Source organism: Planococcus citri, chromosome 4, assembly GCF_950023065.1.
Source record: "Planococcus citri chromosome 4, ihPlaCitr1.1, whole genome shotgun sequence".
Classification (NCBI taxonomy): domain Eukaryota; kingdom Metazoa; phylum Arthropoda; class Insecta; order Hemiptera; family Pseudococcidae; genus Planococcus; species Planococcus citri.
Window position 1 is genome coordinate 3857735 of NC_088680.1, and position 25953 is coordinate 3883687.

General features: G+C 33.5%; 2 protein-coding genes across 2 annotated transcripts; one reads left to right on the forward strand and one right to left on the reverse strand.

Moving 5' to 3' along the window:
• The first annotated feature begins 4672 nt into the window (after positions 1-4672).
• LOC135845993 (arylsulfatase B-like) lies at positions 4673-17357 on the forward strand. Its single transcript, XM_065364909.1, has 10 exons — positions 4673-5125; positions 5227-5386; positions 5525-5595; positions 9765-9917; positions 9999-10263; positions 10391-10557; positions 10657-10792; positions 10918-11076; positions 16159-16413; positions 16702-17357. Exons 1-10 carry the CDS (start codon positions 5021-5023, stop codon positions 16911-16913), a joined length of 1683 nt encoding a protein of 560 aa, XP_065220981.1. The 5' UTR covers positions 4673-5020; the 3' UTR covers positions 16914-17357.
• On the reverse strand, positions 17228-25066 carry LOC135845992 (arylsulfatase B-like). The gene is made up of 9 exons (XM_065364908.1): positions 24797-25066; positions 24545-24704; positions 24281-24351; positions 24034-24186; positions 23679-23937; positions 23413-23579; positions 22699-22834; positions 17959-18117; positions 17228-17834 (listed from the first exon to the last, which is right to left on the reverse strand). Exons 1-9 carry the CDS (start codon positions 24902-24904, stop codon positions 17308-17310), a joined length of 1740 nt encoding a protein of 579 aa, XP_065220980.1. The 5' UTR covers positions 24905-25066; the 3' UTR covers positions 17228-17307.
• Between the last annotated feature and the right edge of the window lie 887 nt (positions 25067-25953).

The following is a 25953-nucleotide window of genomic DNA, read 5'->3' on the forward strand; positions in this document are numbered from 1 at the left end:
TTTTTTTCTTCGAATTATTTGGAGATTGGAGTTCTATTGAATGACCCGAGGTTTGAAGGTTTCAAAATTTCAACCTGGCATATGAGAATTTTTAATGAGATTTTTCCGCCTGTGACTAATGAAAAAGTCGTCTCTCAAAGAACTCTAATTTTTTGAATTTTTTTCAATGTCAGGGAAAAAACAAGTTGAGATGTTCACCAGGAACTCGAATCAGATGTAAGTAAACTCATTAAAGAATTCGAGACATATTTCATGGCGTTTTTTTGGAAAACTGGAATTTCCAAAAAGTCGCTAAAGGCTTCAGAACGACTTGAAGCCACCTTCAGCCAACTCAACGTGTTAAAATTGAGGTACAGAGTGAATTTCAGCTTTTAAAAATCTGCTGGAGGCTCCAGAACTGCTCGAAACGGTTCGAAACCGTCCCCAATTGATTTGGCAAATCAAAAATCGAGTATATCTCGAATTTCAGCTTTCCAAGTTAACTTGGTAAAATTTCAGATTTTTTCTCATTTTTGTGCCTTTGATTTTCAAAAATTCGCTGAGTTGAGTGACGATGATCTTGACTCAGAATTCGCGGATATCTGAATTTTCAAGAGAGTGAGAGGAGGTGAAAAATATGAAAAATGTCAGAATTGGAATCTACTGATATGAAATCAAAAAAAAAATCAGCTTATTGAAGTAATTTGAGAGGAGGACACAGTTTTTTTTGGTATCTTTTAATTTTAAAAAGCCTTCTATTTAAACATTTTTTGATTTTTTTTTCATCGTTGGAGTCTCTCAAAGAGGCTGAAATTTGGCAGCCTACGAGTAATCTGAAATGTATCCCAAATGTGCCATAATTTCAATATCACGAATCGATTGGTAGGTTTTCATCTGCTCTGGAGCTGGAAGCTAATTTATAAATCAAAAGAAGACCTTAAACACCACCAGCAAAAATTTCAGGTGCTGAAATTAATTTTTGGATTTTTGACGAATTTTTAAAAATTCGAGTTTGGTTGATTTCTCATGAAAAAAAAATCAGAATTCGATCAAATTGTCATAGAAAGCTGAAACGTGGCTTGTACCATATTTTTGAGCCCCTGAGTCGATTGGTGGTGATTTCAAACCGTTCTGGATCCTCCAGCAAATTTTTGGATTCTCCAATATTGAAAAAAAAAACTGTGAATAAGGTGAAAATAAAAATTCAGTCATCATTGAACTTTGACCCAGTGAGCTGTTCAGCCCATCTGGGAAAATGTAGAAGAATTGCTTGTTGATGTATCATCAAGTCTTTTCTTTGGTCTTCCTCTACTCCTCCTGCCAGTTGGAGTGTATTCTTTGACTTTTCGAGGGGATCGTTCATCAGGCATTCTATCAACGTGTTTTCGCCATTTCTTTCTGTAATCTTTCACTGGTCTAATGATTAGCTCTGCTCCTAGCTCCTTCAGGATGTCTTCCTTCCTTTTCCTATCTCATCTAGTATATCCTGCTGTGGCTTCCATGAATCTCATTTCCGCTGCGGTTACTCTGCTTCTTATATCCTTTCTCATTGTCCATGTTTCACTTCCATACACCAGCATTGGTCTTGCCAATGTATTGTAGATTCTTATTCGAGTTTCGGCTCTGACTTTTCTTGGAGGTATGGCTCGGTCTATAGCTCCACTTACTCTCAGGAATTTATTGATCTCAAGTTGTGAGTCAACTTCTCCTTCATATGACAGCACGCATCTGAGATATTTAAAACATTTAACTTGTTCCACTGGCAGTCCATTTACAACTGTTTTACTGCTTATTGGCTCTTTCCCCTCGAAGGCCATCACCTTTGTTTTTGACAATGAGATTCTCATTCCGGACTTATCAGCTACTTTGTGAAGATTGTACATTGCTCTCTGCAAGTCATCTTCGTTGCCAGCAAAGACCACCTGATCATCAGCAAACAGCAGGGTATTGACATGGGTGTCGTTGATGTCTAGCCCTTTCGACTTGGTTTTCAGCTATTCTTTAATCATGTCTTCAAAGTAGATGTTGAACAGACTACATGACATTGAGCATCCCTGTCTTACTCCTCTTCCTATCTTCTTTGCTACCAACAACTTTCCAGATCTTACTCTTATTACATTATCTGGGTATATTTCTTCAATTAGGCATACTATTTGTTCATTCACTTTGATTTTCCTCAGGATTTTGAACAACTTCTTCCTTCGTACTTGATCATAGGCCTTCTCCAGATCAACAAAGCACATGTGGGTCTCTAGGGTATATTCTTGTCTCTTCTCCATCAGCAGCTTTGTTGCATATACCCCATCTATGCATGATCTTCCCTTTCGAAATCCATTTTGGCATTCCAATATTATTGGCTCTACATGACTCTCAATTCTTCTCGCTAGCATCTTTGCAAGTATTTTGTAAGCAGCATTTAGTAGGCTAATACCACAGTAGTTTCCTGGGTCATTATGGTCTCCTTTTTTGAAAATGGGTATTACAATTGCAGCATGGAAGTCTTCTAGTTGGGTGCACCTGATAGTATTTTATTGTAGAAAGCTAGCAGTCTCTTCTTAATGGGTATTGTGGTGTTCTTGAATAAATCTGTTAGTAATTTATCACTACCTGGGGCTTTTCCATTTCTGGAGCTTTTCAAGGCTCCATCTAGCTCTTCCCAAGAGAATGGCTCATACTTGTTCTCCTCATGGTTTGCCGCTTCAATTTCATTGTCAGGATCACTCCATAAGTTCAGGTAGTATTCGATCATTTTTTCACTGTCTGGTGGGGCAATGTTGTCTCTGTGTACCTCATCTTCCAAAATTTGTCAGCTAAGAGCGAAAAGGTGCCTCGTGAAATTTGTTACTAGACACCTGTGTAAAACAGTCTTTCCACTCTGAGCACCATCTATCAGTCCAAATGTTCAAACCAAAAGTTATGTAACCTCAAGGAACCCTTCCCATCACCAAAGATGCCTTCAGATTTGAATTTGAACTGATAGATGGCGCTCAGTGTGGAAAGACAGTTGTTTTACACAGGTATCAACTATCAAGTAATGAGTTGCACGAGGAACCCTTTCGCACTTAGCTGATGCAATATTCTTTTGATTATTTTATACACTTTTGGTTTCAGTTTATATGTATCCCTCTCCATGTTTGCCACAAACCTTTCTTATTGTTCCTATTGTGTTTCTCTTATCTTTATCTTGTTCCTTCATTGAACTCATCCACTTCTGGAAAAGGTTTTGTTTCCTGATCACTTCTCTTGAGAGTTTGTTGTTCCAGATTTTCAGATTTTTATGGTTTTGTCTACCTGATCTTTTTTCTAGTGCCTCCTCTGCTCCTCTCTGTACAATAGTTTTCAGGCATACCAGTCACTCCTCTTCTACATCCTCTTCTATTGGTAAGTATTTTTCAACGATCTCCATTCTTCTTTTGTACAGCCAGTTTGTTACTGGATCCGTTAATGAGTTGATGTTGAGCTGCATCTGTCTACATTCAGTTGTCTTTCCTATATTGTTGACTCTAATGGCTGCTTCGAATATATGGTGATCTAATCCAATGTCGTAGCCCCGAAATACCCGCACATCCAGCATTGTCTTCTCGGCATGGATGTTTGCCACCACATAATCGATTAATGACTCTTGGTTTCTAGCCATCCATGTGATTTTATGGCATTTCTTATGTTTGTAGAACCCCTTCATAAGTGTGAAGTTGTTGTAGCTTGAGATGTCAATCAGCACATCTGAAATCGGATTTACTATCTTTATTACCCTTTCGATCGATTCAAGCTATATTTTCAAAATCTTTCCCAATTGCTGATTCCAACTCAAAATTTTCTCTGATCCTCCAGCAGATTTCAATTTTTTTCGAAAATAATCATTGGAGAAAATGTATTTGAACCAGCAAACAAGATTTTGAAAGTATGTGTCTAAAAAGATCGAATGGGTCCCAAATGAGGTAAATCCGAGTTGATTGGTACTGAATTTCATTTTCATTCCAGTTGCAGCATGTTTTTAGAAAACTGGAGAATTCAAAAATTCGCTAGAGGATTCAGAACGGTTCGAAATCACCACCAATGGATTCAGGAGGTCAAAAATAGGGTACAAACCAGGTTTCAGCTTTCTATGTCAACTTGGTTTGTTTTTTAAAATTTTTTTCCATTTCTGACCCAAAATTTGAATCTTAAAAAATTCTCTAAAAATCGAAAAATGAATTTCAACGCTCAAAATTTTAAATCGTGGTGTATTTTGGAGTCCTCTATCAATTTCTCTTTACCCGATGTAAGATAGGTATAGAAAAAAAATGAGTCAAATAATTTTAATTTTTCAACGTTTTTTTTTTTTAAATTATTTTTTTAAACATCATTTTAAACCAGAAAGGGATAGGTTACTAGAATGAAACACACCCAAGATGATAAACTAAAAGAAACAGCTTTGAGAAAAAACACTTTTCATCAATGTTGTTCACGTTACTTTACTAATTTTAATTTCTAATGAGTGCCTCGTGCATGAAAATCGAATTGAAAAACTAGTACCAGCATTAATAATATTTGCTCACAATTTCACGAGTCTTGTTCTCCTGATTATGTATAGGTATGAGTGTCTAACTGTCTAGTGTATTTGTATCACTTCGACTATGTATTTATGTACGTCACAGGTACAAAGTTGAAACTAGATGAGAAACATCTGATCAGGTGTTTCGGTGAATTTTCCTTCAAATAGGTACAGTAGATACAGTACCTTGAAGGAAATTCGTTGTTCGTCGTTACACAAATGCAGTTTATTTTTACGATAAGTAAATTCGACTCATCGCGCGAATTAAAAAGAATGAATTCATTATGAAAAAATTTTTATTTGGTACATTCGTTATACGCAATTAAAGTTCGATAAAAACATTCATCCGAATGCTGATAACCTTTCGTCAAATCAAATAATCGTGGGTATTCGAGTAAAATGAAAAAAACAGTTCGTTAATGCGTAAAGTGTTAGTGTACTTGGCAGGTACGCAAGATTCAGACTAATGTACTCGTAGCATAGACCAGGGCAGTAAAGTTCAAAAAAATGAAATTTTTTGAAATTTTGTCGTGTTTGTGCGTATTAATAACCAGTATTACTAACGCGGTATCGGATAAACCACATATTATAGTGTTAGTTATCGATGACTTGGTAAGTAGGCCGAAACAAGGCTATTGTTTTATTTATGTAATCTAACCCTTCAGCTTTTGGTCTTCTCGTATAACAATCGTCGCTGATTATATGTATTATAGGGATGGAACGATGTAGGATTTCACGGATCTAATGAAATACCTACCCCGAACATAGACGCTTTAGCGTATAATGGAATGATACTTAATCGCCATTACACTCAGCCTACGTGTACTCCATCCAGAGCAGCTTTAATGACCGGAAAATATCCTATAAGGCTGGGTACGAATTGTTTGCAATTTATTGGTTATTTATTATAGATATGTAATCCATAAGTAGGTACCTGAAATACGAGTAATCGTAGATACAATCGAATGAAAAATGATGATGAGGTCGAATCTGATGTGTTTTATTGTGCAGGTATGCAAGGAGCTCCTATAGGAGAAGGATCACCAAATGCGCTTCCATTGGATGAAAAGTTATTGCCTCAAGTGAGTGTTGTTATGTAAAAATTAGATATTAGGGATCCGCGAATTTTTGAAATTTTGTTTTAAAAATGTACATAGCATTCGTCAAAGGCGAAGAAAACAAGCGAGCGAGGCAAATTTGTTTTTTCGATACAAGGTCATTTGTCGTATGATAGATTAAAAATCCATTTATAGGTATTCGTCTTCAATTTTTATAGACTTATTTATTTACACACGCTATTAGTTTGAGACCTTTGAACCCATTGAGAGAAAAAAAACATTAGGAGTAATAAAGAAAAGTTGTAAAAATTAGGTACGTGAGTATGTTTAACGATTAGGCAATCACCTATCGCAATTTTTGATAAGCATTTTTTTTATTTTTGAAAATTAGTTTTCTAAAAAGAGGGAAAAAACAGTCCTTACTCTTAGGTGAAAAATTTAAAGGTACTTACTCTTCCTAGTAAGTCCTCTCTTCTAATAAAAGAAAAACTTTTCCTAGTCCCCAAAGATACATTAAGCCCTCTCTACAGAGGCTCTGCATTTTAAAATTTTTTAAAAAATAAAACAAGAGTAGGTAAACATTTTCTTTTAATTTTACATTGTACTTATGATTCATAATTCTTTTTAAAAAAAAAAAAAACATTTTCTAACAAAAAATATCACGCGAAAAAAAATGTAAAATGACGTAAAATAAAATAGAAATGAATATATTTTTCAAATTAGTATTTCTATGTCAAGGTTTTCTCTGCTGAATCTGATCAAGTCCGAACAGATCTAATCAGATCAAAACTTTGATCTGGTAATATTAGGATTTGATCAGATTTGATCACTTTGATCATGATTTGATGTGATTAGATCAAATTTGATATGAAGAATATCAAATTCGTTCTGATTTGATTCTGATCAATCAGGTGTTTCAATCAAATCTGCTCTGATCCAATCTATACCGTCTTACGTAATCCTGATCAATGAGGTCTGATGTGGTCATGACAAATCAGATTTGATTTGATCTTGATTAATCAAGTCTGGTCTGATCTAATCTGATCCTCATTAATCTGACTTACCTAATCCTGTTCAATCAAGTCTGATGTGATCCTGATCATTCAGATCTGATCTGATGTGATCCTAATTAATTAGGTCTTATCTAATCGTGATCAATCAAGACTGATCAGAACCTATAATCAATCTGGCGTAATCTGATCATGATAAATAAAATTTGCTTTGATCCCAATCATTTAGATCTGACCAGATCCTAATACAGTCATCGATGTAGTTTAATGTAATCCTGATGGTATATCAGATTTGATCTTCCCCCAATCGATCAGATTTGATCTCTGATCCTGACCAATTGGATTTGATCTCTGATCCTGATCGACCAAATTCATTCTTATTCTGATCAATCCAGTCTGATTTTATCCTCGTTCATTAATTCTGATCGGATCCTGTTAAAATTTGATCTGATCCTCATCATTCAAGTCTGATCTAATTCTCATTCTCTTCAAGCTTCAATCTGATTTTAATTAATCTGTTGTGAACTGGTTCTAACCAATTAGTGTTGATCTGATCCTTCCCAAGTAAGCCGCATCTAATTCTGAATAATCAGTTCTGATATGATTCATGATCAATCAGGTCCTATATGATCCTGTTCAATCATGATTCTGATCTATCAGATTCTAACTGATCAGATCTGTCAAATGTTTTCTAATTAATCAGGTCTAATCTGATCCTGATACATCAGTTTTGATCTGATTATAATCAATCAGTTCTGATCTGATTCTGATTAATTGTTTTTCTGATCTGATTCTGATTATTCAGTTCTGATCTGATCTGATTCTGATTAAATAATCAGTTGTGATAGGATTTTGATTATTCAGTTCTGCCCTGATGCTGATTAATCAGTTCTGATCTGGTTCTGATCAATCAGTTCTGATTTGATTCCAATCAATCAGTTCTCATCATCATCATCATAATGTATTCACTGTACCAGTACATAAAGTACTATGAGCATTACAAACTTACGTTATATTTTCTGATCTGATTTTGATCCATCAGCTCTGATTGGATTATGATTAATCAGTTCTGATCAGATACCTACTGATCATACAGTTCTGGTCTGATTCTGATTGGTCATTCAGTTCTGACCGGATTCTAATTATTCAGTTCTGATCTGATTCTGATTAATTAATCAGTTCTCACCAGATTCTGATTAATTAATCAGTTCTGACCAGATTCTGAATAATTATTCAGTTCTGATCCAATTCTGAATAATCAATCAGGTCTGATCTGATTTATCAGTTCCGACCTGATTCTGATTAATCAGTTCTGACTTCATTGTGATCAATCAGTTCTGACTTGATTCTGATCAATCAGTCCTGTACTGATTCTGATTATTCAGTTCTGAACTGATTCTGATTATTCAGTTCTGAACTGATTCTGATTAATCTTTCAGTTCTGACCGGATTCTAATTATTCAGTTCTGATCTGATTCTGATTCTGATTATTCAATATATAATAAATCCAACCATAAACCATTGTCTTCGACCCAGACTTTTTCAAGATATTCAGGTTTAAAATCCTGCCCCCTTAATTTTTAAAATTAAATAATTATTAATACCTGTTACTTTTTTGTGATCAAGTTGTGAAAACTGAACAAGATTGATTATTGATTATTATTGAGTTCTGAACTGATTGTGATTATTCAGTACCAAACTGATTCTGATCAATCAGTTCTGATATGATTCTGATCAATCAGTTCTGATTTGATTCTGATCAATCAGTTCTGATTTGATTCTGATCAATCAGTTCTGATTTGATTCTGATCAATCAGTTCTGATTTGATTCTGATCAATCAGTTCTGATTTGATTCTGATCAATCAGTTCTGATTTGATTCTGATCAATCAGTTCTGATTTTATTCTGATCAATCAGTTCTGATATGATTCTGATCAATCAGTTCTGACATGATTCTGATCAATCAGTTCTGACATGATTCTGATCAATCAGTTCTGACACTTCTGACATGATTCTGATCAATCAGTTCTGATATGATTCTAATCAATCAGTTCTGATATGATTCTGATCAATCAGTTCTAATATGATTCTGATCAATCAGTTCTGATATGATTCTGATCAATCAGTTCTGATATGATTCTGATCAATCAGTTCTGATATGATTCTGATCAATCAGTTCTGACATGATTCTGATCAATCAGTTCTGATTTGATTCTGATCAATCAGTTCTGATTTGATTCTGATCAATCAGGTCTGATATGATTCTGATCAATCAGTTCTGACATGATTCTGATCAATCAGTTCTGATCTGATTATGATCAATTAGCTGTGATCTGATCCTGATTAAAGAGGTCTGATGTGATCCTGATCAAGCTGGTTTGATCTATTCCAAATCAGCCTGGCTGATCTGATCCGTAATAATCAGATGTGAACTTATACTGATCCATCAGTACAAATGAATTAAGCCTGATCTGATACTCATCAATCAAGTGTGATTCAAGCCTTACCTAGTGAATTCCTAATCAATCCAACCTGATTTGATCCTGATTATGCGAGCACCTGATGAACCAGGACTTATCTGATTCTGATCAATAATGTGTGATCTCGTCTGATGAAGAGGGTATGGTCTTATCTGATGAAGCATTTCTGCCTGATGTAATCATGTAGGTTTGATCAGATCAAGTGTAATCAAATTGGTTTTATTGGATGTGTGAATCTGAGTCTGATCTGACTTAAAAATGATGACAAGTCTTGGACTGCCTAATTTTGTATGGTCAGATCATGTTGGATTCTTGGAACGTCCAAATTTGATCTGATGTGATCAAATTCGTCTGATCTGACTTAATCTGATCAAATTATATGAACAGTATGTCTGGATCTGATTCTTGGACCAAACAATAACCTTTCAGTGTCCAGAATTAGGGATAAGATGTAAATGTAAGTAAGTAGGTCAATACAAAAAATCGAATCCAGTAAAGGTACATACTTCGAAATTACGACTGTACAGTGCACAAGTACCTATTTCGAAATCTTGATTTGTTCAAACTAAATGTTATCAGTATTAGGAAAAGTTTCGAGATAGGCTATTTACACCATGTATGTAAATATGAGTGTCTCATACTTTGTTTCAAATTATCGATTCGTATCTAATTCCATATTTGTTCTATTTTCTTCACCCTACAGCATTTAAAAGACTTGGGATACTCTACCAGTTTAATCGGTAAATGGCACTTGGGTTACTACAAACAAGAATGCACACCGATATCGCGAGGATTCGATACACATTTCGGATACTACAACGGCTGGATTCGATACAACGACAGTGTGGTTTTCACGGTTCGTATTTGGTACATTATGATTTGTAAAAATTCCCCGTTGATACCTATTTAATCGAGGCACATCTCCGATGGATTTCAGACCGATGGCAATGTGAGTGGCATCGATGCCTGGGAAAATAACCAACATGCTGGTGAAAAGTTGCGTAACAAATACAACACCGATGTTTTTACCGACGAAGCGATTAACATTATAAAAGCCCACGATACTGAAAAACCTTTGTTTTTGGATTTGTCGTTTACGGCCGTTCACGCCATCGGTAATTCTCGGTTACAAGTTCGAGATTTTCAACAAAATGAAAAACAGTTTGGTTACATTAAAGACCCCGATCGTCGAATGTTCGCCGGTAAGCTTTTAAATAAACACGTGCGTCGTGTAAGCACGTTTCGATTCTATTATTCGTATAGTGTGTGTGTGCTGAAAAGGAAAAAGGCTAATACCTCCGCTATTGTATCATTTATGTGTATTAATAGGCGTTTTATCAGCGGTCGACGAATCTGTCGGTAAGATAATAGAAGCGTTACATGAAAAATCCATGTTGAACAATTCCATCGTTTTGTTCATCGCTGATAATGGAGGAGCTACCGAAGATAGTAAAGGCATGTTTAGGAATACTGCATCGAATTGGCCTCTTAGAGGGGTTAGTGCTTCATTTACCTACTGGACTGGTCATGATCCTTATTTCCATATATTATTTAGAACTGTATTTTACCATCGGTATTTGATAATGCCATTGTAGTGGAAAACTTCCGTAGCCGAAGGAGGTGTTCGAGGTGTAGCAGCTATATGGAGTACGATGATAAAAAAGAAAAATTTCGTATCTCAGAAAATTTTTCACTTGACTGATTGGCTTCCTACGTTTTACGCTGCTGGAGGTTGGTAGTAAATCTGCTTTTTATACGAGAATATTTACCTAGGCTACTCGCAACAATCGTATTGTTTATTTTACTTTTATTTTCATACATGTACCTACCTACATCTACGTTTATTTCTGCTTTAGGTGGAAATGTAAGTCATTTAGGTCAAATTGATGGTATCAATCAGTGGGATCATTTGACTGGCAATGCTGCTCATTCTCCTAGAAAGGAGGTATTGCTCAATATTGACGAAGTTAAAGGCGATGAAGCTATAATTGTTGGAAATTGGAAATTAGTTAAAAGTAAGTTACCGTGGAATATGCTTAGGTAATTTGTCAAAGTAATACAAATTTCGTGTTTCGAAGAATTGCTCTCAAAATCGTAACCAAAACAACCTATTTTGGACAGAATAATTATTAAAATAAACTTGTTGAATAAAATGTGAAATGAAGGAGTACGTACACCTTATGAACCTATATTTGAGATCACATGAATGTAATTTGATTGGATTGGATCTGTTCAGAGCTGATCAGACCTACGATCTGATCATTCTAATCATAACTTTCTGGATTTACCTAATTGGGTAGGTTTGAACAGACCTGATCTGGGCTTGCCCTGAAACCAGTTTGATTTGGTTAGATCTTATCAGAAAATATGCCCGGATCAAAGTTTTGATCGGATTAGATTTTATGCAGATCTAATCAGATCAGTTTGATCTGATCATTTTAATGATATTAGATGTTTTGACCAGACTACAACTTTTTGTTCCCAATTGGACCAGTTTAATTAGATCTAATATGGATATGCTTTAAATCCCATCAGATTACATCAGATCGCACCTCGGGAGTAATAAGGTCACATCTCAAAAAAAATTGATTTTGATGTTTTTGCATTTTTGGGGTTTGCATGACCCCCTGCAACCAGAAATAACACTTTGAGTCGAGTATGCTGCTTAGATCATGTAAAAAATGCAAAGGGCCTAACTCAAAATTTCTACAACATTGCAAGTTGTTTGGAGTTATAAGGTCACATCTCAAAAAACTCCTCTTTCTTTGAGTAAAATTCGCACATACAGAGTGTCAGAAAACAGTTTCGATAGTTTTAAACGTTTTTAAGATGTAAAATAATCACAAGGAGTGTATTTTTTGTAGGTTTGTTCCAAAACAAAAAATTTTTAAAATTGAACATTTTTCAGAAAAATTAATTTGCATATATATTGAAATTTTAGTTTTTTGAGAAAAACTCAAAAACTAAGCACTCTAGAAAAAAACTAACGACATTATGTCGATTGGAAATTTAATTCTCTACAATTTTGTTGTCATGAAATTTTTTTTGAGCGCTTCTTTTCGCCTCCAGATCACTTTTTATGAAAGGTTCTAACTCAAAATGTTTTCCAAACATTGAAATATTTCCTCTTTAAGAGTTTATTTTTCAAAATATTCTTATGCTAAATGAAGGTAGGATACCCAATCTTCAAAATGACATGCTATTCATTCCTCACAATTGATTATAAGTTGATGAAAATAATGAATCAAGTTTTAAAAAAAAAGAAAATCACTCTCCTGTAAAATTTCACTTTTTTGATATGTGACCTTATTACTCCCGAGGTGCGAGATCAGGTCAGATTACATGATATCATATTATAGCAGATCAGATCATATCAGATTGCATCAGATTGGATCAGATCAGATCAGATTGTATCAGATCAGATCAGATTGTATCAGATCCGATTCCATCAGATCAGATTCCATCAGATCAGATTGCATAAGATCAGATCAGATTGAATGAGATCAGACTGAATCAGATCAGATTGAATAAGACCAGGTCAGATTACATCAGATCGAATTGCATCAGATCAGATCAGATTGCATAGGACCAGGTCAGATTACATCAGATCAAATTGCATCAGTTCGGATTAGATGACATCAGATGACATCAGATCAGATGGAATAAGACCAGATCAAATTACATCAGATCAGATCAGATCAGATCAGATCAGATTGCATAAGATTAGATCAGATTATATAAGATCAGGTCAGATTACATAAGATCAGATCAGATTACATTGAATCAGATCGGAGCTGATCACATTACATCAGATCAGAGCTGATCACATTACATCAGATCAGAGCTGATCACATTACATCAGATCAGATTACATATGATCAGATCAGGTCATATAAGATCACATCACATCAGATCTGATCACATTACATCAAATCAGATCTGATCACATTACATCAGATCAGATTACATATGATCAGATCAGATCATATCGCACCTCGGGAGTAATAAGGTCACATCTCAAAAAAAATTGATTTTGATGTTTTTGCATTTTTGGGGTTTGCATGACCCCCTGCAACCAAAAATAACACTTTGAGTCGGGTATGTTGCTTAGATCATGTAAAAAATGCAAAGGGCCTAACTCAAAATTTCTACAACATTGCAAGTTGTTTGGAGTTATAAGGTCACATCTCAAAAAACTCCTCTTTCTTTGAGTAAGATTCGCACATACAAAGTGTCAGAAAACAGTTTCGATAGTTTTGAACGTTTTTAAGATGTAAAATAATCACAAGGAGTGTATTTTTTGTAGGTTTGTTCCAAAACAAAAAATTTTTAAAATAGAACATTTTTCAGAAAAATTAATTTGCATATATATTGAAATTTTAGTTTTTTGAGAAAAACTCAAAAACTAAGCACTCTAGAAAAAAACTAACGACGTTACGTCGATTGGAAATTTAATTCTCTACAATTTTGTTATCATGAAATTTTTTTTTGGACGCTTTTTTTCACCTCCAGATCACTTTTTATGAAAGGTTATAACTCAAAATGTTTTCCAAACATTGAAATATTTCCTCTTTAAAAGTTTATTTTTCAAAATATTTTTATGCTAAATGAAGGTAGGATACCCAATCTTTAAAATGACATGCTATTCATTCCTCACAATTGATTATAAGTTGATGAAAATAATGAATCAAGTTTTAAAAAAAAGAAAATCACTCTCCTGTAAAATTTCACTTTTTTGAGATGTGACCTTATTCCTCCCGAGGTGCGATATCATATAAGATTAGATCACATCACATCAGATCAGATCACATCACATCAGATACCATCAGCTGACATCAGATCAGATCAGATCAGATCAGATCACATGAGATCAGATCAGATCAGATTACACAAAACCAGTTCAGATTGCATCAGATAAGATCAGATTACATCAGATCAGATCGTATGAGGCCAAATCAGATCAGATCGAATCAGATCAGATCAAATCAGATTATATCAGATCAGATCAGATTGTATTACATTACGTCAGATAAGATCAGACTAGATTAGGTAAGCTGAGATGAGATTTGGTCATTACACGGGTCCAATTACATTTTGCCCTATTTAATCAAATACCCATAGATCATTTATTAATCAGATTAAAGCTCTAAGCAGACTGGTCTGATTTGATTAAACTTCAATGAGGGAAAAACTGATAGGATCTGATCATTCATTGTACTAGATCTGATCTAGATCTGATCCTGGTCAATTGGATTTGTCATTTGACCTTATCCTGATCAACCAGTTCTGAGATGATCCTGATCAAATTGGTCTGATCAAATCTAAAATAATCAAAATCTGATCTGGTCCTGATCAATCAAATGTGATCTGATCCTAGTCAATCAGATTCATTCTGATTCTGACCTATCAGATTCATTCTGATTCTGACCTATCAGATTCATTCTGATTCTGACCTATCAGATTCATTCTGATTCTGACCTATCAGATTCATTCTGATTCTGACCTATCAGATTCATTCTGATTCTGACCTATCAGATTCATTCTGATTCTGACCTATCAGATTCATTCTGATTCTGACCTATCAGATTCATTCTGATTCTGACCTATCAGATTCATTCTGATTCTGACCTATCAGATTCATTCTGATTCTGACCTATCAGATTCATTCTGATTCTGACCTATCAGACTCATTCTGATTCTGACCTATCACATTCATTCTGATTCTGATCAATCTAAATTTAGAGGAAAAACATTGAAATCACAGGAAATGGTCAAAAAGTACTGCATTTTTACTAAAATTTGCCAAAAAAAAGGTATTAAAGAATGTTACAATTGTTAAAATGAAAGACAAACATTCGAAACAGCTTTAAAAACATTAAAAATTACTCAAAAGCGATGAAATTCCAAAGAAATGTGTCAGAAATGCATTTAAAAAAGCTTTAAAAAAAGAGATGATTATAATTACTAAATTTATGAAAAAGTTTCAAAATAACATGCAAAAATTGATTTAGGAATGAAAACTTGCCAGTGACAATATAGGTGATAAATCTTATTTTCTAACTTTTAACAGTTTCAATTCATAAAAAAAAACAAGATTAAAAATAATTTTAGAAAGATGAAAAAAAAATTTTAAAATGACAAAAATTTGTTAAAAAAGATACAAAAAAATTGAAGAAAAAAAAATAATGAAAATAAAAAAAATAAAAAATAAAAAAACACAAAAAAAATTAATGAATAAAAAAATTAAAGGAATAATACAAAATAAAAAAAAACACATTCCCTGGAATGAATTGAATAAGTTTTGATGTTATCAGATAATGTGAGGGAGGGAGGGATTTGATTTGATCTGACCAGCTCTGAATGATATGATCTTACCCAGAGGAAAATGATGAAGTCTGATCAGGTCTGAACAGATCTAATCTGATCTGGACATACGTACCTGAGTGGATCCAAGGAATGTTTCGATTTGATCAGACCTGATGAAATTCAATCATTTTCTTTTGAACGATCAGATCTGCACATTTCCCAGATCCAATTACATCTTTCTTGATCGGTTTATAGATCTGTTCAGATCTGATGAGATCCAATAATTTTCTTCTGGGGATTTCCGCATTCTGTAGATCCAGCTTCATTGTCATCAGTTTCAATCTCATGTATTCAGATCAAAGTTTTGATAGGGTTTCGACCGTATGTAGGTTCTGATCAGACCAGTTTCATTTAATTATAGGTTGAATGAGGGAATCTTTATTGAATCTAATGATCAGACTTGTTTAATCCGGTCAGAGATCAAATCATATCATGTGTATCAGATGAGATCTAGACATTCTTTAGATCGAATTTAATCTATGTACAAGTAATTTCAATTATCTCATCACTACAGGCAACTAACGGGTTAATGAGGAATTTCTTTTTAAAATCAAAATTTTGAAACATTTGCAATTTTTCATCTTTAAACTGTGAAGAGAGAAATAAAGAGCAATAATTTCCTTCAATCAAAATCTCTCTTAAAAAAAAAAAAAAAAACGAACCTTGATACCTACCTTAGATTTATGTTTATTTTTTACAAAAGTAATTGTTTGTTTATTTTGATTTTTCAGTTTTAAAAGCCCCCACAGAGTTCGGAGGATCATCTGGACGCGAAGATGAATACAATTACAACATGTCCTCTGTTGTGGCCACCACAACTCATAAAATACTCAACTCCTACTCCAATAGAACAAACGAAGATACGAATAAAACCACGCATCACTTTTGGAGAATACGAAATCACGCAAAAATTGATAAACATTGCAAGAATCGAATAAACGATACGAATAATGAAAATGGACCACATGCCAAATGTTTCCAAGAAGGTAACCTATACATATTTTGCTTATTAATATTTTCATTATCGAGTCTCAAATACTTACCTAATTGTTCCTATTCGCTTTACAACGCAATTCTCTTTCGTAAAAGAAAGTCAAACTCATTTTTCTCGTCGCATAGTGAAAAAAGATATATTTTTTTTATTTCTATTTTTCGAAAATCCGCCAATTATATCCAAACTTCCTTTCTTTTAGCATCGTGTTACCCTTCTCGTTTGTTGAGAAAGTTTTTTAATAAGATTAAACTCGCATTGATTTTCTTTTTTTTATTATCAGGTTGTTTATTCCGTATCAACGAGGACCATTGCGAATTTAAAGATTTGAGCAAGAAACGAGTAGAAGTAGTTAGCAAACTTCGTCGTAAACTGGTGAAATATAGAAAAGCCCTCGTGAAACAGATGACTAATATTTACGATCCGAATTCAGATCCGAAATATTTCCATAATTATTGGAGTCCTTGGATTTCCGACTTGATGAAAGTTGAATGAATCTCATTATCAGTTTATAAGAAGCCTAAGTTTAGGAAACGTATCCTATTGCATGTATTTCTCTACCTATTTTGAATTTTTGTGTTTTTTTCCAGTTGGATAATTTTTTTTTTTTTAAATTAGATACCTATCCAAGTTATAAGTACCTTATTTTGCTTGTGCACAGTTCGAATGCACTTACGCTTATTTTATGTATCTTGTTATTTGTACACAATTTATTTTTATTTTCCCCAACTTATCTTTTTATAGTTCGGGGTAGTTTAAATTAGAATAGGTACTGGGAAAGTACAGATAATCATGAAAAAGAATCTCAATTTTAACCAAAAACATTATTTATAATTGTTATAACAAAAATAGGTAATCGAACATTTACAAAAAATTGTACTGTACAAGTTTAAAAAATACTGCCAATTTTTTTAATAATAAAAAACATCGCACCGAAAACTAGTAAATCGTGAGCAATTCTTGACGAAGTACTGGACCCTTTCTCATCCAACCAAGGAGTCCAGTAACCACCCCATAAACTAGGATCCGCTTTCGGATCATTGACACGACTCTGCTGAGGTTCGGTAATACTTTCAAAATAAGCTATTCTGCTTTCCATTTCCTTCACTTTGGTCGGATTTTGCTCAGCTACGTTGGTCAATTCGCAAGGATCCTTCTCCAAGTCATACAGACAATTTCCCAGACATTTGATAACGTTTGACTCCGGCTGAGAAGAAATTCTCTCCCGACATTTCGAATCGATTTTCGCCTCATCGCGTATTTGTAGGAACCTATTACCGGTTGTGGAATCATTTTGGCCAATTAAAAGATTCGTTGGACTGGTCAGTACTGCGTTTACGTCATAAGTTGGTGTTTCTGCACGACCCGAGACACCGGCGTACATATCGGCGAAAGATGGTCGGAAAGTTGCATTACCTGTGTAGTTAATTGGATTGGTTACGGTCGATAATAAAATTTAATGATAGATAGTTAAAAATTAAAAATTAAACGCGAGATAAAAACTTCTCGATTGTATATTTTGACATATACGTCTACTTACGTTTTATCAGTTTCCAATTATCGAGAATTATTGCCGAAGAATTTTTCTCGAAATCCACATTCACCAGTACTTCCTTTCTTTCGGTTTTTATCAAGTTTCCGGTTAAAATATCCCATTGGTTTATTCCGTCGATGTTTTCGATAGTACTGGGATCACCACCTGCGAAAATTCATACATAATCATTCTAGAAATTTCAATTTTGAAAAGAGAAAATAGGCTTGAACGAAGTAAGGACAAAAGAATTTGAAATTTTATACTTCACGAAATGAAACTACATCATTTTTGAAATGAAAAATTTATTTTTATGACTACAGTTCGAAGTTGAAAACTTTGAACGGTAATTTTTTCATTGCAATTATGGATTTAAAATTTGCCTTAGTAATTTGCTTGAGCGATTTGTGAAACAAAGATAAAATACTTACAACGATTCACAATATACCTAATTTGAATTTTTGAATAAAAATTGCAAAAATATCTTTGAAATATTCCCTTCAGAAAACGTGGAAAATATTAAAAAAAAAAAAAAAACAAAAAAAAACACTTCGATTGATCAGGCACTTAACAGTGATGTTTATTCAGTCACGTTTCATTAACGTGTTGGGTAATTGTCAGCGATTTCAAATTTGCAACGAGCTTTTGAGAGTTTTTACATCATTATAACATATTATTTTCATAAACTTTGGACCATTTCTTCGAAACTTCATCACTTTTTGACAATTTTTAGTATCTACCTAATCACAAATGATTTTTTTTCTGTTTTAACATCATAACGCATTTTTGGCAATTTTAATTAGAATTTCAGCAGTTTTAATAATTTTTTTAGTAATTTGAATGGATTTTTTGAAGAATTTTACGTCATTTTAACACGTTTTTAACACCCTTTCATGAACTTTTACAAATATCACTAAATGCTCTTATTTCTTTGGTTATAATATTTAGAGATTTTATTGTTTTTTTTTTTTGGGGCGTTTTTACATAATTTTGACCGATTTTCGATACACAAGTGTCATTAAAATTATTTTATCATTTTTTTTAATTGCCAAGTTTCAGTAATTTTGATGTTTTTTCAGTATTCTCGTATAATTTAAACACGTTTTTAACATTTTTCATTTTGTTTTTGCAACTTGAACTCAAATATTTTCCTTTTTTAAAATAATCAAATTTCTCTAAATTTTTGTGTTTTTTTTATGGTAATTTTTATTACCTACTTAGTTTTAATGTTTTTTCGAGTGTTTTTTAACTAGTTTACATTTTTCAACACTTTTTCGTTCAATTTTTGCTAAAATTTCATCAATTTTGGAAAACGTTCACTTTTTAGTGATTATGCCATATTTTTTTGGCAGTTTTTACATCATTTCAACGCATTTTTAACAGTTTTCCAAAAATTTTAAACGAATTTTATTGAATTTTTATTTATTTTTTGGGAGCAATTATTCAGTGATTTTATTCGTCGGTGATTTCAAATCTTTTTGGCGGGGAGGGGGGGGGAGGGAGTTGTTACATAGTTTCAACGATTTTTCAACACATTTTCGAACAACTTTGGATATTTTAGTCAACATTTTTGCAGTTTTTGATGATTTATTCCTAATATTCAGTGTGTTTACTATATTATTTTAACGATTTTAACAAAAAAACATTTTATACCTATCTACGTTTTCACGAATTTTTTGCAAATGTGACTAAATTTTTTTGAATTTTTTATGTGCCTCAGATCAGACGAGTTTGATTACATTACATCAGAACAGATTTGGACGTTCCCAGAGTGCAACATGATCTGACCATATAAAATTAGACAGCCCAAGAGTTTTCATCGTTTTATGTCAGATCAGACTCGCACATCCAATAAAACCATTTTGATTACACTTGATCTGATCAAACTTACATGATCAGATCAGGGAAGAATGCTTCATCAGATAAGACCATACTTTTTTCATCAGACGAGATCACACCTTATTGATCAGAATCAGATAAGTCCTGGTTCATCAGGTGCCTACATAATCAGAAGCAAATCTGGTTGGATTGATCAGGAATTCATTAGGAAAGAACTAAATCACACTTGATTGATGAGTATCAGATCAGACCAGATGGATCAGTATAAGTTCAGATCTGATGATTTCGGATCAGATCAGTGTGATTGACTAGGATTAGATCATTAGGATTAGATCAAACTGGCTTGATCAGCATTAAATCAGATCAAATTAATAAGGATTACGTGAGACCCGATTGATCCAAATCAGATGGGACCCACACGATCAGGATCACATCAGACCTGATTAATCAGGATCAGATCAAAGCTGATTGGTCATCACCAGATCAAAACTGATTCATCATAATCAGGTCAGAATGGATTGGTCATAATCATATCAGAACGGATTGGTCATAATCAGATCAGAACTGGTTGATTAGAATCACCTCATAACTGGTTAATCATGAATCACCTCAGAACTGATTGATCAGAAGCACATCAGAACTGCTTGATCAGAACCACATCACAACTGATTGATCAGAAGCACATCAGAACTAATTATTCACAAACGCTTTATGGATAAGGATCAGATCAGACCAGGTTGATAAGGATTACATAAGAACGGATGGATCAGATAACGTCTAATAGATCTGGATCATATCGAATCTGATTGATTAGGATCAGATAAAATATGATAGATCAGAATCATGATTGAACAGGATTAGATCATACCTAATTAATTGAACAGTATCACATTAGAGCTGATTGACCAGAATAATTTCAGAACTTGATAATCAGAATTAGATCAGAACTGATTAATCAGAATCAGATCAGAACTGATTAATCAGAATCAGATCAGAACTGATTAATCAGAGTCAGATCAGAACTGATTAATCAGAATCAGATCAGAACTGATTAATCAGAATCAGATCAGAACTGATTAATAAGAATCAGATCAGAACTGATTAATAAGAATCAGATCAGAACTGATTAATCAGAATCAGATCAGAACTGATTAATCAGAATCAGATCAGAACTGATTAATCAGAATCAGATCAGAACTGATTAATCGGAATTAGATCAAGCCTACTTGATGAGGACCAGGTCAGCACTAATTGGTTAGAATAAGTTCACAACAGATTAATTAGAATCAGATCAGAATTGAATGATGATGAGGATCAGATCGAACCTGTTGATAAGGATCTGATCAGTCTTAATTGTTCAGGTCACCTCAGACTTGATCGATTAGGATAAGATCAGACCTAATGAACAAGATAAGATCAGACCGGATTGATCAGAATAAGAATAAATCTGGTTGATCTGGATCAGTGATCAGGATCAGATTAATTCCGATTGATCAGGATCAGATCAAGTCTGATTGATCAGGATCAAATCAAATCCGATTGATCAGGACCAGATCAAGCCCGATTGATCAAGATCAAATCGAATCCAGTTGATCAGGATCAGATCAAATCCGATTGATCAGGATCAGATCATACATACTTGATTGAACAGGATTACATTAGAGCGGATTGATCAGAATTATATTAGAACTGATTCATCAGAATTAGATCAGGCCTAATTGATGAGGATCAGATCAACACTAATTGTTTAGAATCAGCTCACAACAGATTGATTAGAATTCGATTGAATCTTGTTGATGAGAATCAGATCAGAATTGAATGGTAATGAGGATCAGATCAGACCTGGTTGATAAGGATCTGATCAGACATAATTATTCAGGTCACCTCAGACTTGATTGATCAGGATCAGATCAGATTTGAACAGGATCTGATCAGACCTAATGAACGAGGATAAGATCAGACCTGATTGATCAGAATCACATCAGACTTGATTGATCAGGATCAGATTAAATCCGATTGATCAGGATCAGAAAGTGGTTGATTCGCCTTTTCAAATATTGCTACATAATTTTAATCCTTCTTGAAAATTTTACAAAAATTTTATCGTTTTTTAACGGTTTTCAGTATCAGTATGATTTAAATATTATTTTTCAGACGGTTTTTGGATCATTTTAACGCAGATCATAAACACTTTCTCGAGCATTTTGAAAGAATTATGCTTCAATTTTATAAATTTTGGTTTATTTCCAGCAATAATGATGCATTTTTAGCAAAAAATCTTGGTTTTGGCCAAGATTGCAGAACATTTTTTTGTGGATCAAAAGTTCTAGAATTTTTTTTTTGTTTTTTTTTTGGTGTTTCTAAATTGCAACGAACATAATATTTTTTATCAGAGTATGTAACTAAAAAATCTCGATTTATTTGCGAAAATAGCAAAAAATTGTACATCTTTGATAAACTGTACAATGGACTCATTTTCTGCCAAAATTGGCAATAAAAAACATTTTTTAAAAAATCAAGATTACAAAAAAAAAGTTATCATTATAAAATTTTTTTTCCTTTGCCAAAATAGCAAAAAATTGCACCATTTGCTTGCCCAAAGTGCAAAAAAAAACTTTACTTCTTCATCAAAATTGCAGGGAAAGATTCGTTTTTTTTTGTCAAAATTGCCTTAAAAGTTTTGTTTTGCACCTAACTAAAATTGCAAAAAAATTCAGGAATGGGCTGTTTTTGAATACTAAATGACTTTTTTTGGGGGGGGGGGGATTTTTAGCCTGTATACGTAAACGGTAAAACTCAATTTAGTAATCTGTTTCAAGAATACCTTAATTAATTTTTAAAAAATAATACTAAGTAATAATAATGAAACTATCTACACTTAGTAAACGTAATCGTTTTACAAAATTTTACCTGCAGCTGATACAAACGTCGGTAGCCAATCGCTGATGTGGAAAAGTTCATTACTCACGTGTCCTACACGTTTAAATAAAGGGCTCCATATTGCAGCAGCTCCTCTTACTCCTCCATCGTAAAAGGAAGTTTTCATCTGTAATTTTTCAATTTTCATTTATTTCATTAGGTGTGAGCCTTATCTAATCTTTAGGACGTTAACACGTAAAAGAGTCTGTAGGTTTGGCAAAATACGTGTCGAGCGCGTGATAACTACATATGTACGTTAAAATTCCCATTTAAGTCTAGGTACTTAATTACTCATTTTTAAAGATTTATTATAGACTTTTACGCCAGTTTTGCTTCAATGTAGTTTCTCTTATCGGCAATTTTTTATCTGTATTCGTAGGTAGGGTGCCCAATATTGATATTTTGTTCGAACAAAGCAATGTGATTAACCTTCCGATGAAATGAGAAAATGATTCAATGAGAGCAATTGATTTCAAATTAAGGACACAAGTATCTATTAGCGAAGAAAAAGAATGTTGTTTTGATGATCCATCATTAGTATTTTTAGTTAGGTACCTATGATAATGATAATTTCTCATTTTGAACTTGTATCGTTCTTCCATATGATTCAATATAACTCAGTATGTTCTTTAAAAAAAAAAACACAACACAACACAACACAACTAACCACCTTAGATTTTACAAACAATAAAAGAAAAGAATTACCCCTCTCAAAGGCCAATTGGAAGCTGTATTCTTAAAAAGCCAATTAGGATCTTCGGTTGCTCCGCCATTATCCGCCATAAACAATACGATCGAATTCTCTAGTAAACCGGTTTCATTCAATGTTTCCATTACCTTGCCAACTGATTCGTCGAGAGCTTGAAGCGCACCTTTTTTTGGAAAACGTTCAAATCGATATAAAATAGGCCATGAAAAATCTCACAACCGGTTTAGATATAGGTATCCATTACAGTTCCATCATAATCTACCTGCAAATCGCCTCCTTTGTAAATCTTCGATGTAACCGAATGTTTTATTATTATCTTCGTCATCACGTGCTCTTACGATATCATTTTTTTCAGCGTGAACAGCCACGTGAGAGAATTCCAAAAAGAATGGAGTTTCTTTATTTTGATTTTTTATCACGTTTACAGCTTCTTCGGTGAATACATCGGTCGCATACCGGTTCTTAAATTCATCAGCGGCTGGTTTAAGGTTTCTACGAGCGTCGATTCCGGTATAAGGTGTCTTGAAAAAAAAAAAAAAATTTAGCCCAATTTCGATTGTATGTACATGTCGTAAAAGAAACAAAACAATAGATACAAATGAGATTTAGGTACGTACGGATGAGGAAACACTATCGTTGTATCTAACCCAGCCATTAAAATATCCAAAATGTGAATCAAAACCTCGTTTAGTCGGTGTTAAAACAGTTTTAGCAAATCCCAAGTGCCATTTACCAACAAGATGTGTCTGGTAACCGTTTTCTTTCAAGTACTGAACACAGATAAACGTAAAAAACATCGATTAAAATATTCCAATTAGACAATAAATGCATTGTTTAGGTACTCGAGTATGAAAAACCTCGTACTTGTGGAAGAATTTTCTCCTTCAGAGGTAGAGTCCATGGTTGTTGAGCTCTTCCAGGATCACCTTGTAAACCTGCAAGGTTGATAAACGTGATTATTAAAACGAACAATTTTATACGAAAGGAGTTAATAATGGAAGTAGGTGATCAATAAAAAAAAAAAAAAAAAAAAAAAAAAAAAAAAAAAAAAAAAAAATACGAACATTTTTAGTACGAAAAGAGTTAATAAAGGAAGTACCTATTCAATAAAAAAAAAAAATTACTCACCGACTCTGATAGGATATTTTCCAGTGATAAAAGCTGCTCTGGAAGGTGTACATGTTGGAAGAACGTAATGCCTATTTAGAATAATACCATTGTAAGCTAAAGCATCTATGTTAGGTGTTGGTATTTGATTAGATCCATGGAATCCTAAATCGTTCCATCCCTATAATAATATACCTAATATTACAACAAGAACTTTTTTTTCACAACGCAACTAGATAAATAAATTTAAAAAAAAAACCGTATTAGGCATACCAAATCATCTGCGATTATTACAACGATGTTCGGTTTACTGGTTTCCGAATTTGCAGTTATTCCAATCGCGAAGAAAAATACTAAAACGAGCAAATATTCTAAAAACATTATGGTTATATGTATAGGTACGAGTAACTTGTTTGATAATACAACTACTAGTTTTGTCAGAATTTTCTACTTGTTCTCGGTTTACTATTTCTGTATATTTACATATTTACATACGCGTGTGGTCGCGATAAATATTTACGAACGAGTGAGACAGTGGGAAAAGTTGTTTCATAGATATGGTTAGGAACGCATTAAATTCAGCTGGGTAATGGGTATGGGTAGGTACTAGGTATGGATACTTACTCATAAAGCCGTGAAGTTTACTTGATAAGCAAAATATAGGTACCTACATATAAGGTGAAGTTCAATTCATTCGTTAACAATTATCAACGAACAAAGAGTTTTTTTTTGGTAGCAATTTTAGTATTATAAACGTGATGTAGATATACTTATGATGAATGATGCAAATTTAATCGCAAAATTACATATTACATCAAATAATTGGGTAATCAAACAATTGATTATTACTTAATCTTGAAATGGATAATTGAACTTACTCCACTCAGCAGAAGAAGATTTAATATAATTATGGCTGAAAGGGCAAAGGCAAGTGCCCCCCCCCCGGTGAAAAATGAGCTCCTACTAATCAAGTTCATGTACCTAACTACCTATCTAATTTTTTTCTTTTTTTAAATGTATAATGTATAGTATGACCCAAAAGTAGTGCCCAGTGGCTTTTATTTCCATAAGTGGAAAGAGCTAGAGAGATGAATGAAGTGGCGTTGAGTAGGGAAAAATAATGGCTTTCAAAAGCGACCTTGAAAATTTCAAGCCCATGCACAGGGTGTCCACAAATTGAAAAACCGGTTTCGTCAAAAAATTCAAACTGGTTTTTATTGACGCAATGCATTCTACACACTAAGGTGACTAAAACGTGATGTGAATATTTTGAAACCGGTTCATTATTTTTGCAACCAGTTGACAAAAAATACCCAAAAATTGTAGATAGAAAAAAAAGTTCGAAACAAAAGTTGTAGAGCGTGAAAAATTACACAAATATGTTCAATCACATTTTGAAACCGGTTCATTGGTCCACATTTAGCAACCGG

Bases quoted from the DNA above. Each gene is read 5' to 3' on its own strand.
- LOC135845993 (XM_065364909.1), top strand. From the start codon at position 5,021: ATGAAATTTTTTGAAATTTTGTCGTGTTTGTGCGTATTAATAACCAGT. The intron at 5,126-5,226 runs GTAAGTAGGCCG...TATGTATTATAG, and splicing joins TGTTAGTTATCGATGACTTG to GGATGGAACGATGTAGGATT. The intron at 9,918-9,998 runs GTTCGTATTTGG...GATGGATTTCAG, and splicing joins ACGACAGTGTGGTTTTCACG to ACCGATGGCAATGTGAGTGG.
- LOC135845992 (XM_065364908.1), bottom strand. From the start codon at position 24,904: ATGTTTTTAGAATATTTGCTCGTTTTAGTATTTTTCTTCGCGATTGGA. The intron at 24,352-24,544 runs GTGAGTAATTTT...TCAACCTTGCAG, and splicing joins AAAATATCCTATCAGAGTCG to GTTTACAAGGTGATCCTGGA. The intron at 23,580-23,678 runs GTAGATTATGAT...TTCCAAAAAAAG, and splicing joins ACAAAGGAGGCGATTTGCAG to GTGCGCTTCAAGCTCTCGAC.